At 43.3% G+C, this 16,255-nt stretch overlaps 1 protein-coding gene across 2 annotated transcripts in view; it reads left to right on the top strand.

Annotated features, from left to right (window-relative positions):
- The window catches only part of AGBL2 (AGBL carboxypeptidase 2), a 42,756-nt gene extending 28,607 nt beyond the window's left edge, over window positions 1-14,149 (top strand). Inside the window, exons 13-18 of one of the 2 annotated variants that reach the window (XM_008146717.3) lie at window positions 958-1,088; window positions 3,650-3,716; window positions 5,007-5,132; window positions 5,881-5,988; window positions 9,077-9,166; window positions 13,431-14,149. In XM_008146717.3, the coding sequence (XP_008144939.2) occupies window positions 958-1,088; window positions 3,650-3,716; window positions 5,007-5,132; window positions 5,881-5,988; window positions 9,077-9,166; window positions 13,431-13,598 (690 nt within the window). In that variant the 3' untranslated portion in view covers window positions 13,599-14,149. The remainder of the gene's footprint in view (window positions 1-957; window positions 1,089-3,649; window positions 3,717-5,006; window positions 5,133-5,880; window positions 5,989-9,076; window positions 9,167-13,430) is intronic. The other variant, XM_028153430.2, reaches the window with a different exon arrangement.
- Window positions 14,150-16,255: the final 2,106 nt, after the last annotated feature.

Raw genomic sequence — 16,255 nt, forward strand, 5'->3', positions numbered from 1 at the left:
CTCCTCTATGGGTTCCTCACTCACACTCTCTCTCTCCCTACCTTCCTGCCGGTCGCCATCTTTAATCCGCCACCTGAGTGACACTGCTTTTTTAAAAAATATTTTATTTTTATTATTGACATTAATACAGATTTCCCCACTTTGTGCCCACCCCCACCCAGACCCCACCCTCCCCTCCCTCTGGCCCTCACCACATTGTTGTCTGTGTGCATGGCCTATGCATATACTAGTATGTTCTTTGTCTAATCCCTTCACCCTCTTTCATCTAGTCCACCCCACTCACCTCCCCTCTGACATTTGTCAGACTGTTCCATGTATCCATGCCTGTTTCTCTTTTATTCATCAGTTTATTTTGTTCACTAGATTTCACATATAAGTGAGATTATATGGTATTTGTCCTTCCCTGAGTGGCTTATTTTGCTTAGTATAATAATCTTCAGGTCCATCCATGCTGTTGCAAAAAGTAAGAGTTCCTTCTTTTTTACGGCCACATGGCAACACTTGTGTTCCCACAGCTCATGTAGCTATCTGTTAACATGTCCTTAGTAGCAGACATTACAACTTACTCATCCTTTTTTTTTTTAATTAAAAAAAATTTTAATCCTCACTCGAGGATATGTTTTTATTGATTTTAGAGAGAAAGGAAGGGGGAGAGGAGAAAGGGAGAGAGAGAGAGGAGAGAGAGAGAGAGAGAGAGAGAGAGAGAGAGAGAGAGATAGGTAGGTCAATGTGAGAGAAAAACATCAGTTGCCTCCCGAACATGCCCACACTGGGGATTGAACCCTCAACCTTTGGGTGTGTGGACGACACTCCAACCAACTTAGCCTTCCCCACCCCACCAGGGCACAGCTTATTCATCTTTAGGTCCCCAGCAATAAAGTGCCTTTTAACATATACTTAATAAATATTTGATGAATAAATAAATAATCAAAGATAGTTCCTTTTTCATTTCCACAGTTCATGCAGTGTCTAGTAGAGCTTAAAGAGCTCTTACAACAGGAAATTTATAAGAAATTCAATGAACTTGGACAAGATATGGATTTAGAAAGAAGATGGAATGACATCTCTTTGTCTGACATTGAATCCAGGTAACAAACTTCATTTCAAAGAAAAATCAGAAAAGTTTTACTTTTAAAATGGTTTTGTTTGCTCTGCTCTTTTGTTGGTTTTGAACCTCAGGTTCAAAATATTAAATAAATCATGGCACACTTAAATACACTTCATTCCTTTGACAACTATGCATGTGTCTTGACCGGGAATCGAACTGTGACCTCCTGGTTCATAGGTCAGTGCTCAACTAGCCAGGTTTCAATGTAACTTTGTTAATGTGGCCTACCTTCCTCACTCTAATATTGCAACTTGCTCCCCTGCCTTCACCCTCCTGCCATTCCCTATCCGCCTTAGGTGCTCTGACTTTTTCAGAGCACCAAGGAAAGTAATATTCCTAGTCTCTGACCTATAGCATTTTATCACCTCTGTCATTCTGTATCATTTACAACTTGATTGTGTCTCTTATTTGTTATCTTCCCCTACAAGGATGTAGGTTTCACAAAATAAAGAGATCTTTATTTTGTTCACTTCTATATCTCATGCATCTCTACAACAGTACCTGGCACATGGGGAGAGCCCAATAAATACTTGTTGAATTAATTTAGTATATAGATCTCAGCCCCACCCTCATAGTCTCCACAGCTCTTTAGGTGGGTGGGTATCTCACGTGTGTGCAAGAGCACCATCTACTCCAGCTTACTGGCCACGGTGCCTCAAGCCTGCACCAGCCGCCCTCAGTCAGAAGGTTTCTGGGCTGGGCATGGAGGCCTTCTGCCAGGGGCTGCACTGTAGTCTGCGTGGACAGTGGGAAGCAGATGGCTCTACCACACTCCCTGTGGCACATCGACATCTGACCCTAAAGCAGTTCTGCTGGCTGAGTCTCCTAGATGCTGCCTTGGGCACCTTAAACCAGACCATCAGGCCCCATGGAGCGCCCCATTCACCAGGTCTCCTCTTCCATTCTCCCAGAATCCTTTGCCTGACTCCCCAGGATAAGTGCACCAACCCCGCTTCTCTTTCACCCTCAAAAACGAAAGGTCCCCTGTATATCAACTCATACAACAGAGCCCAGGGGACTCGACTCAGAAACAGCCAGACCGCATTCCAGCTGGCTCCGCAGACGCATTCGGTTAGGAATTATGGAAACCAGTTTGCCATCAGGAACCCCCTTTCCATCCTCACCATTACACAGAGAAGCGGGCTGAGTGTACAAGCTCAGCAGGAGTCTGCTCCGTCTGGGTGTGTACACACCGGTTTTGAGCATTTCTGGGCCACACTGCATCTAATGCTCTTATCCCATTTGTCGACGCTCTCCATTGCCTCTGAAAGGCACCTCAGACTCTGTTGTCCAGTGGCCTGAAAGGCTGCTCCTCAGACTGGAAAAGCCCCACGAGAACCCGGAATTGGGAGTTAGATCAGAGAAGGGAGGACTTTCTTCCTGCTGTCTTCTGTCAGGCTCCTCCTCCTTGTACCCTGGCGGGAAGGAGGGGGAGCAAGAACAGAATGAAAGGGCTGAGCAAAAGGATGGTTTGAAATGCTGTCTTTTTCCAGATTTGAGTTTTGTGACGAAGACATTTTTAAATGTGGAGCTCATGTTGCAGAGCACAGCTCTCAGTTCTAGCCAGCCACACTCCAGGAAAGGGGAAAGGATAATGTGGCACATGATAAAGGGAGAAAGGGTTCATTATCCGAGGACTCATTCATTCATCCTAGCCCTCGAAGACTGGGGCCCGGGAGGATTTGTGATCAGTCTAGACATGCATCCAGAACTTTTGAAGGTGAATTGGGGTGATGAAAATAATATTCCTGGCCTCTGACCTATAGATTTTTTATATTAATTATATTTATTTATATATTGAACACATTCTTAAAGAAGACCTGGTAGGATCCTGGCTCTCTGAACTGGTACTGGCCAGACAGGAATGAGTGAGACAGAGTCCCTGCTTCCAAACGAATTACAGTTCCCTGGCATTCTCTAGGGCTGCACATTGAGAATCCTACAGCCTCTCACAGTTGCTGCCAAGGGCAGCTCTGCCCATCTGGCTGGTTGGTGTTTTTTTGTTTTTTTTTAAGATTTTTAACATTGATCTTTAGAGAGAGGAAGGGAGAGGGAGCAGGAGAGGGAGAGAACCAAGATGTGAGAGCAAAATTGATTGGCTGCTCCCAACTGGGAACTGAACCGGCAACCCTCGCCTGTGCCCTGACCGGAAATCAAACCTGCAACCTTTTGGTGCATGGGACGATGCCCAACCAACTAAGCCACACTGGCCAGGGCAGGTTGATGTTTTTATTTTTGTTTTTGTTTTGTTTTGTTTTTTGCTACACAGATTGCAAACTCCTTGGTGCAGGAGCTCTGCCATGTCCATCTCTGCTTCCTGTGCCTGATGACTATCTGGCACATGCAGTCGGCATTCAGAATGAATGAATGAATGAATGAATGAATGAATATGCTTGTCAAGAATTCTTAGCAATTGAAACACAGACAGTGTGGGCAAATAGTGGACTAGATATCCTAACCCCATGCAGATGGTCTGGTAAATGGTATACTTCCAGACATCAATAACGGGTTTTTCCCTTTCTTCTCTCCTTTTGAAAACAGCACCAGTGGTTCTGACAGTTCCCTCTCAGACGGTCTCCCTGTTCACCTCCTGAACATAGCACATGAGGTGAGATTCGATAGACTCTTATACCCAAAGAGTAGCAGCCTTAAAAAAGCATGACATCACTAGATAATGTGGTGGAATTTTTCAACTGCAGTAGAATAGAGCAATAGTGTCCCAACTGGTTATGAAGTCTTTGTTATAACTTTCATTTTAAAAATCTAGGGGGGGGGAGGGTGTGAGGACTCTATATTTATTCCAAAGTTAACTGAAAGTGAAAAAAAGAAAGTTTAACTAAAAGTGAAAACCATGTTAAGAAATAGGTTATTAAAAATGACTGATACTTGGTTGCCAGAGGGGAAGAGGGTTGAAAGGTGAAGGTCTTGCCCTGACCGGTTTGGCTCAGTGGATAGAGCGTTGGCCTGCGGACTCAAGGGTCCCAGGTTCGATTCCGGTCAAGGGCATGTACCTTGGTTGCGGGCACATCCCCAGTTAGGGGGTGTGCAGGAGGCAGCTGGTCGATGTTTCTCTCTCATCGATGTTTCTAGCTCTCTATCCCTCTCACTTCCTCTCTCTATAAAAAAAAATCAATAAAATATTAAAAAAAAAAAAGAAATATTTCCATCATAAAGTGAGATTAAGGCTGTCAGGAGGAGCCAGCCAAATTATACTCAGCCCTACAATTTCTTCAACTGTATTTACAGCAACATCAGATTAAGCTTCACCACACCATAGGTACCTAGAAAATTTGTCCTGAGCTTCATTTGCTTGAAGTAACAACCAAATTGAATCTTTTTGGTGGTGTTGCTAATCCTCACCTGAGAATATTTTTCCATTGATTTTTAGAGAGAGTTGGAGGGGGAGAGAGAGAGAGAGAGAAACACATCATTTGGTTGCCTCCCACTCACACCCCAACCAGGGCCAGGGATTGAGCCTACAACTGAGGTACGTGTCCTTGACTAGAATTGAACCTGGGACCTTCAGGCTGTGGGCTGACGCTTTATCCACTGAGCCAAACCAGCCAGGGCCCAAATTGAATCTTTTAACCACACATCAAATAATCAGTATTGTCTGTACCTGACATTATTGCCATAAGTAATCTGGTTTTAAATTCTAAATCACAAATATTTGGTCATTGGTATAGGATCCCCTTCCCTAGTATATGTACAATAGTTGGATTTGGGGGTTGTTAAATGGGGAACAGCCTCTGGTAAGGAGGTAACAACTATTTGTTCTTCAAACCAACAACTTAACACTGAGGGCCGCACACTGGCTTAGCCATCGTGTCTTGAGTGTTGTGTGATGAGAGTCCTCTGGAATCCTCAATGACTAGTTTCTCTGTACTTTTTGAAACAGTTGAATCATAAGAAGAAGATGTACAAGAAGAAAAAGAAGAAGCCACTTCAGACGAGGAAACAGCGAAATGAACAGTATCAGAAAAATAATATGATACGGGAGCTCAAGTCAACAGAAGATGCCCTGGTAAGAAAGCTCTGCTGCCTGCTTCTCCTTTCTGGTTAAAGAGGCTTCCATTGCCCTAATCTGTTTGGCTCAGTGGATAGAGCGTCAGCCTGTGGACTGGAGGGTCCCAGGTTCGATTCCCGTCAAGGGCATGTACCTTGGTTGTGGGCACATCCTCAGTAGGGGGTGTGCAGGAGGCATCTGACTGATGTTTCTCTCTTATCAATGTTTCTAACTCTCTATCCCTCTCCCTTCCTCTCTGTAAAAAAAATCAATAAAATATATTTTTAAAGAGGCTTCCATTAACAGCAGGACTGGGGGGTAAGGTTTACTCTAAATCAGAAGGGGATCAGAGGTGAAAGCTTTCTGTCTTGAGTTCAGAGCTCTTTCATTGTCCTCTGGACATCTCTGAGCAGCTTCCAGCCTTGGCCCATGGGTCCTCTGCTGTGCTCTGGAGCTGCAAGTCTGGGCGTTGACCAAGTCTGGATTTCCAGAGGGAAGTGGTGGAATGGCTGGCAAAGGAGTGGCTGGAGCTGGTCAGGGTTGCTGGGTGCTGAGGGGTCAGGCCTGGTCCAGGCTAAGGACACCCAGATAGCTCCTTCCTTGTCTTTCTCCCAGCTGATGTACCTACATATATACCCTCTGCTTTCTAAAGTTGAAAATGCTTTCAGAGGTGGGAGTTTTACTGTTGGGTGAATTGGGTCAATTATGAGCAGATTAATTGCAATCGGTCAATTGAAAAACATTCTCTTTGCACTAATCCTTCTAGAAAAGGCCAGGATTTGCTTCCACGCTGCAAAAGCAGCCTACCTTTTTAAAAAATTCTGAGAATGCCAGTTCTTCAACAGTAAAAAATGAAAGACCAAGGATGAGTGAGGTAATTTTTTTGTCTGTTTGTTTATTTTTCTTTTTTTTTTTCTTTATTAAGGTGTTACAAATGTGTCCTTATCCCCCGATGTCTCCCCATCCCCCAAGTCCTGCCCTCACCCTTACCCCCCCTGTTGTCTGTATCCATTGGTTAGGCTTATATGCATGCATACAAGTCCTTTGGTTGATCTCTCACCCTTACCCCCACCCTCCCCTACCTTCCCTCTAAGGTTTGACAGTCTGATGGATGTTTCTCTGTCTCTGGATCTGTTTTATGTTCATCGGTTTATGTTGTTCATTATAATTCACAAATGAGTGAGATCATGTGATATTTATCTTTCTCTGACTGACTTATTTCACTTAGCATAATGTTCTCCAGCTCCATCCATACTGTTGCAAATGGTAGGAGTTCCTTCCTTTTTATAGCAGCATAGTATTCCATTGTATAGATGTGCCAAAGTTTTTTAATCCACTCATCTGCTGATGGGCACTTAGGCTGATTCCAAATCTTAGCTATTGTATATTGTGCTGCTATAAACATAGGGGTACCGCCGAAACCGGTTTGGCTCAATGGATAGAGCGTCGGTCTGCGGACTGAAAGGTCCCAGGTTCGATTCTGGTCAAGGGCATGTACATTGGCTGCGGGCACATCCCTGGTAGGGGGTGTGCAGGAGGCAGCTGGTCGATGATTCTCTCTCATCGATGTTTCTAGCTCTCTATCCCTCTCCCTTCCTCTCTGTAAAAAATCAATAAAATATATTTTAAAAAAAACATAGGGGTGCATATGTCCTTATGAAGTAATGTTTTTGCTTGACTTTTTTTTTAATTCACTCATGGAAAAAATGTATTAAAACTTTTTTTGTAATTTTTAAAAAAGTGTACAACGTGATGATTTGATGTGTATACATTGTGAAATGATTCTCACCATTGAGTTAACTAACACATCCATCACCTCACATGGTTATCTTTTTTTCTTTTGGTGAGAACATGTCCAGTTCTACCCTTAGCAAATTTTAATTACACCATGCAGTATTATTAACTATAGTCACCATGTTATACGTCAGATCGTCACACCTTATCTGATAACCAAAAGTTTGTACCCTTTTACCATCCTCCCCCTATTTGCCCCACCTCACAGTCGCTGGCAACCACCATCTACTCTGTTTCTATGAGTCTGACTTTTTTAGGTTCCACATATAAGTGCAATATTTGTCTTTCTCTGTCTGGTTTATTTCACTTAGCATAATGTCCTCCAAGATCATCCATGTTGTCACGAATGGCAGAATTCCCTTCTTTATTATGGCTAAATAACATATGTTTGCACATATTTTTTTTCTCATTCAGTAGATTGCCTTTTCATTTTATTGATTTTCTTTGCTGTGCTTTTTAGTTGATGTAGTTTCACTTGTTTATTTTTTGCTTTTGTTGTCTTTGCTTTTGTTGTCAAAACCAAAAAATCATTGCCAAGACCAATGTCAAGGAGCTTGCTTCCTATGTTTTCTTTTTAGGAGTTTTACAGAGTCAGGTCTTAAATGTAGGTTTTTATTCCATTTTGAGTTGACTTTTGTGTATGGTGTAAGACAGGGGTACAGTTTCATCCTTTTACATGTGAATATCTAGTTTTTGCAACACCATTGTATATTCTTGGCTCATTTGTTAAAAATTAAATGACCACATATGCATGAATTTATTTCAGAGCTATATATTCTGGTCCATTCTTGACTGTCTGTCACACAGATTCTCTGATTTTTCCCATTAGTATGTCTCTCCCACAGGGCGAAGAACACAGTAGCCCTCTGTGTCCCCCTTACCTGTCAGTGCCACTGGGAGCAGGGGAACATTAAAATTGGTGGGGAGGCCCCGGGTTCGATCCCCGGCACCTCCACCAAAAAAAAAAAAAAAAAATTGGTGGGGAGACTGGCTCTGCTTTAGATTACACACCACTGAAGCCTGACACCAGCTATGGGTGATTTGTGACTTTATACCCAGAACGTCAGAACAGGCTGCTCTACCATCCATCCAGCTGTTTATTCAACAAATTGTCATGTGTAACCACTGTGCGCCAGGCCCTCTCCTGGATGTGGCGAATATGACATTGAACAAAACACTATCCCTGCCTCAGGGGCCTTAGAGTCTGGGCTGGGGATTTGACAAGTAAACAGCAAATGACATTAACAGAATAGGATGCAGGGAACACAGAGAAGCACCTAACCAACTTTTAGTACTTTGGAGTTTTGTGGCTATAAAGTCCCTGGTTCTTTTATGTATAAATATAAGTTTTGGTACAACAGTAGCTAATTCTTAGTGGGTAGAGTGTAACATTGGCCCTCCTCTGGCAGAATGCTACCCCGTGAGTAACAGTGAGATAACGAGGCCCCGCTGTGTTACACTGAGGAACCCTCACAGGCACAGCCATCTCCATTCAGTATTGAGGGACATCTGGGGTCCGGTGTAATAGTGACAAGGAAACAGCTCTGAAGTCTGTCTTGAGTTCAAACATCACCCCCACTATGTAATTTTCTGTGAGATACTTAACCACCCTGGGACTCTGTTTCTGCATCTAAAATATCTATAGATATAAAAGCCTAAACAACCGTAACAACTGGACAACCAATAGCTATGACATGCATTGACCACCCAGGGGCAGATGCTCAATGCAGGAGCTGCACCCAGGTGGTCAGTCTGCTCCCACAGCCATCCTCCTGCAGCCAGCCCCCTGATTGGGACTGGGCGAGATGGGCCCCACTCGGCCCCAATCACCAGCCAGGCCGAGGGACACTACCTCTGCACGAATTCGTGCACCAGGCCTCTAGTTATGGTAATAATATCAACAACATAAGGTTGGTTGAGAATATTAGATGTGAATCTGTGTGTAAAGGGCCTGGCATATGGTAGGTATTCAATAAACATTATTGAATTATTTTGAATTATTTGAATTATTTTCTTTGAATTATTTGTTTGTGTCCTGCCTCTCTTTTTGTGTTAGAGTATCATAATGAATCAACATGCATGAATGAAAAACACTCAGAGAATGTATATTCTAATACTCACACTTGTCCAAGTAGAAATTTTAATGAGAATGTGCTCATTTATTCTAGTCACAGTTAAATGGAAGAGACAAAGACATCTCCCTGGACCCATCAAAAGCAACTAGCTTGATTCTGACTAAGAATAAAGAAAGAAAGCAGGTATTTCACCTAATATATATTATACTTATATGCTGGTGATTTACTTTATTTGGTTTTGAAATGTATTATGTGATTTGGTGGGGTGGTGATCTACAGTCCACACAGTTTCACCTTCTCAGATTTGTTCTGCTCAGGTGAACGCCCAAGGTAATTTGCACCCTCAGGCTCTAAACCACTGACCACCCTGGGGCACAGCCCACAAGGTACTAAAGGACGCAGACAGCCCTCCCAGAGCTAACAGCTTGCCATGGAGAAGTTACCTTTATTCCAACGAACATTTGTTAGGCAGCTGTTATGTTGTAACTCCAGGCAACGTCTCAGGGAAAACAGTGATAGCGTAATACAGCAGTGCTCACCTCAAGGAGTTATTAGCAGCCAGCGGGGTAGGGTAGGGGCACCGCCTTAAGCTGTGACGTGTGCCCCACGTGCCGCGTCACAGTGATCCTGCAATGCTGAGGTTTGTGAACGGTTTGCTTTCTTAGAAGAATAAGTTAGCATGACGCATATTTATCCCTATCCATCGCTCTTGTTCCTTGGCACTTGCATATTCTTTCCTGAAAAGGAGGCAGAGAGGTGGACAGATGGTAAGTAAGCTGTTGTTTCAAATAGCACTGGGTGCGTCTGTGGGAGGGTGCAGCTCACGTGTCCAAAGAAAGATTTGAAACCACCGGATTGCGCAGGTATACTAGATATAGAACCCACAGTTCTCCTAAGGGGAAGTCCCTCCTTTATTCTCAAATCTGTTGCTTGAGAATTGCCAGGTTGGTGTTCTCATTTATTCGGCAGTATCCTATGGAGAACCTAGTAGGTGCCAAGCCCTTGGAGGACAGTCAGACATGATCCCTCCCTTAAGGCAATGACCCTATACATGGGGTGGCAAGGTAGTCCAACCACCTGGTATAACAGAAACTGAAGAGCGATGAAAATAGAGGGTTAGACCTAGCCATTTTGGCTCAGTGGATAGAGCGTCGCCTGAGGACTAAAGGGTCCCAGGTTCGATTCCAGCCAAGGGCACATGCCTGGTTTGCGGGCTCAATCCCCTCCCCAGTGGGAGGCATGCAGGAGGTAGCCAATCAATGATTCTCTCTCATCATTGATATTTCTATCTTTCTCCCTTCCTCTCTGAAATAAATGAAAAAATATAATTTTAAAAAAAGAAGAGAGGTTTAAATAAAGTCAAAACAAAGAGAGTTTCTGTCCTGACAGACAAATAAGTGATGGACTTGTCCTTTCTCCCCATTCAGCATTTATTACAAGAAGTCTGTAGGTGCCTAAAACCATATCCTGCAACTGAATCGTGCAGGTTAAGCTGCAACATGTAACCAGAGATTCGGTGAAACCCAGTGTACTGGATGAATGCCTTCCAAACCTGTACCTTTATTTCATTTTCCTAAAGTTCCTAGTGTAATATCTCTCTAACAGAGATGTAGGCATGTAACTTCCAGACAGCTTATAAAATGCAGTCCCTGATCTGCTCAGAGCAATTAAAATGTTGCCCATAGAGAACCAAGATGGCGGCATAGGTAAACACCTGTACTTGCTGCCTCCCACAACCACTTCAAAATTACAACTAAAAGACAGAACAACTATCATCCAAAACCATGGGAAAACTGGCTGAGTGGAAATACTACAACTAGAGAGGTAAAGAAGAAAGCACATTGAGACTGGTAGGAGGTGCAGAGGTGCAGAATGGGCTGGCACCAGGTGCACTGCTTTTTTTTTTTAATATATATTTTTATTGATTTCAGAGAGGAAGGGAGAGGGAGAGAGAGATAGAAACATCAATGATGAGAATCACTGATCAGCTGCCTCCTGCACACCCCCCACTGGGGACCGAGCCCACAACCTGGGCATATGCCCTTGACCGGAATCAAACCCAGGACCCTTCAGTCCACAGGCTGACGCTCAATCCACTGAGCCAAATCGGCTAGGGCTGCGCTGCTTTTTTTAATGAGGAGGGAGATACAAGCTCCCGCTTGCTCTGAACTCCAGTGCTGGGCAAGACTCTGGGGGACCCAGACACATACAGGGAGAAACTGGACTGTCTAGGATCGGGGCAGGAATGCAGGGGCGGCTTTCTTCCAGACAGAGGTGCTCCTAGTGATCATTGTTCCTATGCTGGGACCTCCCCAGTGCAGGGCTGACTGGCAACCATTGCTGTTTGCTCAGCCCTGGAGATTCCCTGAGACCCCACCCCACCCAATTTACAACCCCACCCAAGCTATGCACAGCGGCTTTTGCATATGAATGGCCTGTCCTTTCTCAGCCTAAAACCTGTCAAACAAGCTGCAGCTTGGTCAGGGAGCCCCAAAGCTATCAAAATAAGGCTGAAGGCCAGCAGCAGCAGCAGCCTGCCTGCTTGACAGCTGGGCCTCATCTGGGCACTTCCAAACCCCATACAAAGAGGAGGAATCTGCAGATCTCCCTGTACCTCCTGCTGGGTGGCCCCAGACAGTGGCTGACCTTGCACCTCCTTGGAGATCCAAGAGCCAGTGTACCCAGTGGTTAGTGTGAGATCATACCAGATTACAACTCTTCACATCCATAAATGACACACTCAGGGGCAGACTCAGTGAGCACCAAAGCCCCACTGAAGCAAGTCCTGCCCCATAAGGGTGTCTCCTGCGCAAGAGATCTTCCATTGTAGACACAGCTGGTCCTCACAGCCAATTGGCCTGGAGGTCAATTCCTCCCAGTGATACCAACAGCAATCAAAGCTTAACTGCAACAAGACTGTGCACACAGCCCACAAAGGGGTGCACCAAGAGTGTCCACATCAGGTGACTGGGGAGGCTGAGCCACTGGACCCTACTACACAAGGCCACTCTATCAACTCAAGGAGCTTTAGCAGCTACTCAATACATAGAAACAAACACAGGGAAGCAGCCAAAATGTGGAGACAAAGAAACATGTCACAAATGAAAGATATGGAAGAAAGCAAACTACTGGATATAGAGTTTAAAACCATAGTTATAAGGTTACTCAAGAATTTCTAGAAACCTCTGAGGAACTTAGTGAGACCTTCAAGGATCTTAGTGAGAATGCCAACAAAAAGGAAAAGGACCAGTCAGAAATTAAGCATACACTGACTGAAATAAAGAATAATATACAGAGATACAACAGTAGACTAGAGGATCCCAAGAATCAAGTTAAAGATTTGAAATATGAGGAAGCAAAAAACAACCAACTGGAAAAGAAAAAAGAAAAAAGAATCCAAAAACATAAAGATAGTGTAACAACTTCAAGCGTACCAACATATGAATTATGGGGGTGCCCAAAGAAGAGAGAGAGCAAGATATTGAAAACCTATTTGAAGAAATAATGACAGAAAATTTCCCCTACCTGGTGAAAGAAATAGACTTACAAGTCCAGGAAGCACAGAGAACCCCAAATAAGAGGAATCCAAAGAGGACCACACCAAAACACATCATAATTAAAATGCCAAGGGCAAAAGACAAAGAGAGAATCTTAAAAGCACAAGAGAAAAACAGTTACCTACAAGGGAGTACCCATACGACTGTCAGCTGATTTCTCAACAGAAACTATGCAGGCCAGAAGGGAGTGGCAAGAAATATTCAAAGTGATGAATAGCAAGAACCTACAACCAAGATTACTCTACCCAGCAAAGCTATCATTTAGAATTGAAGGTCAGCTAAAGAGCTTCACAGACAAGAAAAAGTTAAAGGAGCTCATCACCACCAAACCAGTATTATATGAAATGCTGAAGGGTATTCTTTAAGAAGAGGAAGAAGAAAAAAAAGATAAAGATAAAAAATTATGAACAACAAAGTGACAACAAATACATATCTATCAACAAGTGAATCTAAAAATCTAATGAATAAAAAATCTGATGAACAGAATAAACTGGTGAATGTAATAGAATCAGGGGCATGGAAATGGAGTGGACTGACAATTCTCAGGGGGAAAGGGTGTGGGGGTACGTGAAGGGATTGGACAAAGATCTTATACCTATGGACGTGGACAGTGGGTTGGTGAGGTCCTAGGGTGGGGTGGGAACTGGGTGGAGAGAAGCTATGGCGGTGGCGGGGGAGAGGAACATCTGTAATAATCTGAACAATATAATTTTTTTAAAATGTTGCCCATAGACCACTGGCACTCTGAGGGACAAAGGCAAATGCTTGATTTGCCTCTGCCGTGTAACAACTACTTCTCACTAACTCCTTGTAAACCAATCCGAATCCTTACTCTAACTTTACAAATTATAACATAAAGTGAGTTCAACTTTTGTATCTTGTTTGCACAGAGAGAAAAGCCAGGATTTACATGCTCTTCAAAGAGAAGCACAAACACCGGCAAAGAGCCAGATCCAGATACGAAGCCAGACTGGTCCAGGAACAGGTTTCTTGCCACAAAGAGAGGCCACACCACCATGGCAGGGTACCCGTCCTTGCACATATACACATACCCGTAGGGCACTGGGGCCACACCACACAGTGCTTCCTTGGCATGTTTTGGGTGAGACACATTTGTAATGAGGGAGTTGTGTGGTGGGTAACCAAGCTTGTTGGTGGTGTACTGTGTTGTGCATTCACATGCACTGACCTTCCACTGTGTGCATGCCTTCAAGATGCACACCTCATGAATTAAATTATTTTTCATAAAATGAAGCTTCATTGTGATGTCTGGAAAAGCTTCCTTTATCAGAAGTTCAAGTGTGTTCTCATGGAACTGCAGCACAGAAATAGCTCATTTTAACCAATAGATATCCTGCCCAAAATTATGTGCAATCAATTTTAAGTGATCAAACTCTGTTTTAAACATATTCTGTGAGTGTGCCATGTTAAAAATGTGTCACAACTTGCTAGTGTTGTCAAACTGTGGTATCTCAGACTTGCTCAGGATGAAGTGTTCCCACATACAGAAAACAATTCATGTATTACCCGAAATTTAATGTTGCATATATTATGTTCAGCACAGTTATGTAAGTTTTAAAACCCATTGATTAAAATTCTTTCTCTCTAACCAGTTGTTTCCATTGATTGGTTAACTGCATAAGCTTTTGTGAACAGGTATTTTAGATCCCTCATAGCACCTGTGCTGTCAGTGTGCTAGTATCATGTTCAGAAAGGGTCACTCCAGGTCCTGCCAGGCTTCCCATTTGACTTACCTTCTTCCTATCACATTGGGTTGCAGCCCTATACCTTTTTTCTTTTTCTTTTTTTAAAATATATTTTCAGCCGAAACCGGTTTGACTCAGTGGATAGAGCGTCGGCCTGCAGACTCAAGGGTCCCAGGTTCGATTCTGGGCAAGGGCATGTACCTTGGTTGCGGGCACATCCCCAGTAGGGGGTGTGCAGGAGGCAGCTGATCGATGTTTCTCTCTCATCGATGTTTCTAACTCTCTATCCCTCTCTCTTCCTCTCTCTGTAAAAAATCAATAAAATATATATATTAAAAAAAGAAAAAAATATATATTTTCATTGATTTCAGAGAGGAAGGAAGAGGGAGAGAGAGATAGAAACATCCATGATAAGAGAGAATCATGGATCGGCTGCCTCCTGCAAGTCCCCCACTGGGGATCGAGCCCACAACCCTGGCATGTGCCCTTGACTGGAATCAAACCTGGGACCTTTCAGTTCACAGGCCGACGCTCTATCCACTGAGCCAAACCGGCTAGGGCCCTATACCTTTTTTCACTTCTCTTACCTATGCTGCTGACTTCAGCTCCTTTTCCTCTGAGATTCTTCCCCAAACTTCATGGGCAACTTCTACCCTGCACCAACCACCCACTCTTGCCAGAGGCTCTGTACCTCTTAGTGCCCACAGGTATCAGTGGGGCAGAGACAGTGGATATTTTGTTGGCACCACCAATATACAAATTCATGACTAAAAGTCCCCTTGCTAAATGATCTCAGACATTGCCTCTTTAGACACTGTTGTTTAGATTGTCAATTGTATTGATATCTAAAAATTTCTGGATTTAGTTAGAAGCAACTTATGTTTCTTACCATTCTAAAAGCTACAGTTACATATTATATTATTGTGTGCCAGGATGGGTAGGCTTATTATATCATTCAATCCTCACAACATTATGAAGTAGACATTACAATACTAATTTGTCTAAGATTCAAAGAGGTCCTGTAATTTGCCTAAAGTCACACAGTTAAATAACTGGTAGAGGATGACTTTGGAGCAGGTCCATTGAACTTTAAAGACCAAGTTCCTTCCTGCTCTGTAAACTGCCTCCCCATATCATCTAGCACTGTGCTGAATACAGGACAATATTAATCAGAAGTAACTTTTGTCTTTTAATATACAGTTTTAAAAAGATCTTATCCCGTACACAATTTCACTTAATGCTCAATAACCCTGAGAGGTGGGTATTAGTGTTGCTCTTACATTTCAATACAAAATCTGAAAACAAAAGAAGAGAAAATGACTTCTGAATCACTTCGATACAAAAGAAAGTCAGAAAAAGAAAATAAATTCAGGATCTAATACAAGTCTTCTTGGCATTTCATTCTCTGTGCCCCACTTTGTCTCACTAAGTGTTGTTTGATATAGAACATATGGGTTGGGGCTGAAGGGGTAAGGACAATGCCTTTTTCTTTTTGCTTCTAAAAGCCTGTACTCTGATGGGCACTATAGTATTTGTTCATTCATGAGCACCTGGTATGTGCCAGGCTCAATATACAACAATGAAAAAAGGCTTAAAGTTCCTGGACTCAGGAGTTTACATTGTAGTGTGGAGAAGACAAACAGGTAAATTACAACGATATGTGCTACAGGACGCTGTGGTAGGAAATAAGGGGGAGGTAAATGTACAGAATGACCAGAGAAAGCATTTCTGAGAAGTTAGCATTAATTGAATGAATGCATGAATAGCAACCCGAGTTTTTGTTGGCCATTAGATTTTTTTTATGGTTCTAACGCTGAATACCCTTTGGACCTTATGTTGCTGATGCCCAAATGCCAACTGCAGAGGCGAGTCATAACGAAGAATCCTTCCCACTATTTTTCTTCTTCTGACCTTGCCTTAGCTGTCAGGGTCACACACACCCCATTGCCACGCCCATTCTTCTGCTTCCGGGCGCTTCCGGCCTGCGCAGGCGCAAGAGAAACTGCCAT

The sequence above is a fragment of the Eptesicus fuscus genome, chromosome 13, assembly GCF_027574615.1.
Source record: "Eptesicus fuscus isolate TK198812 chromosome 13, DD_ASM_mEF_20220401, whole genome shotgun sequence".
NCBI lineage: Eukaryota > Metazoa > Chordata > Mammalia > Chiroptera > Vespertilionidae > Eptesicus > Eptesicus fuscus.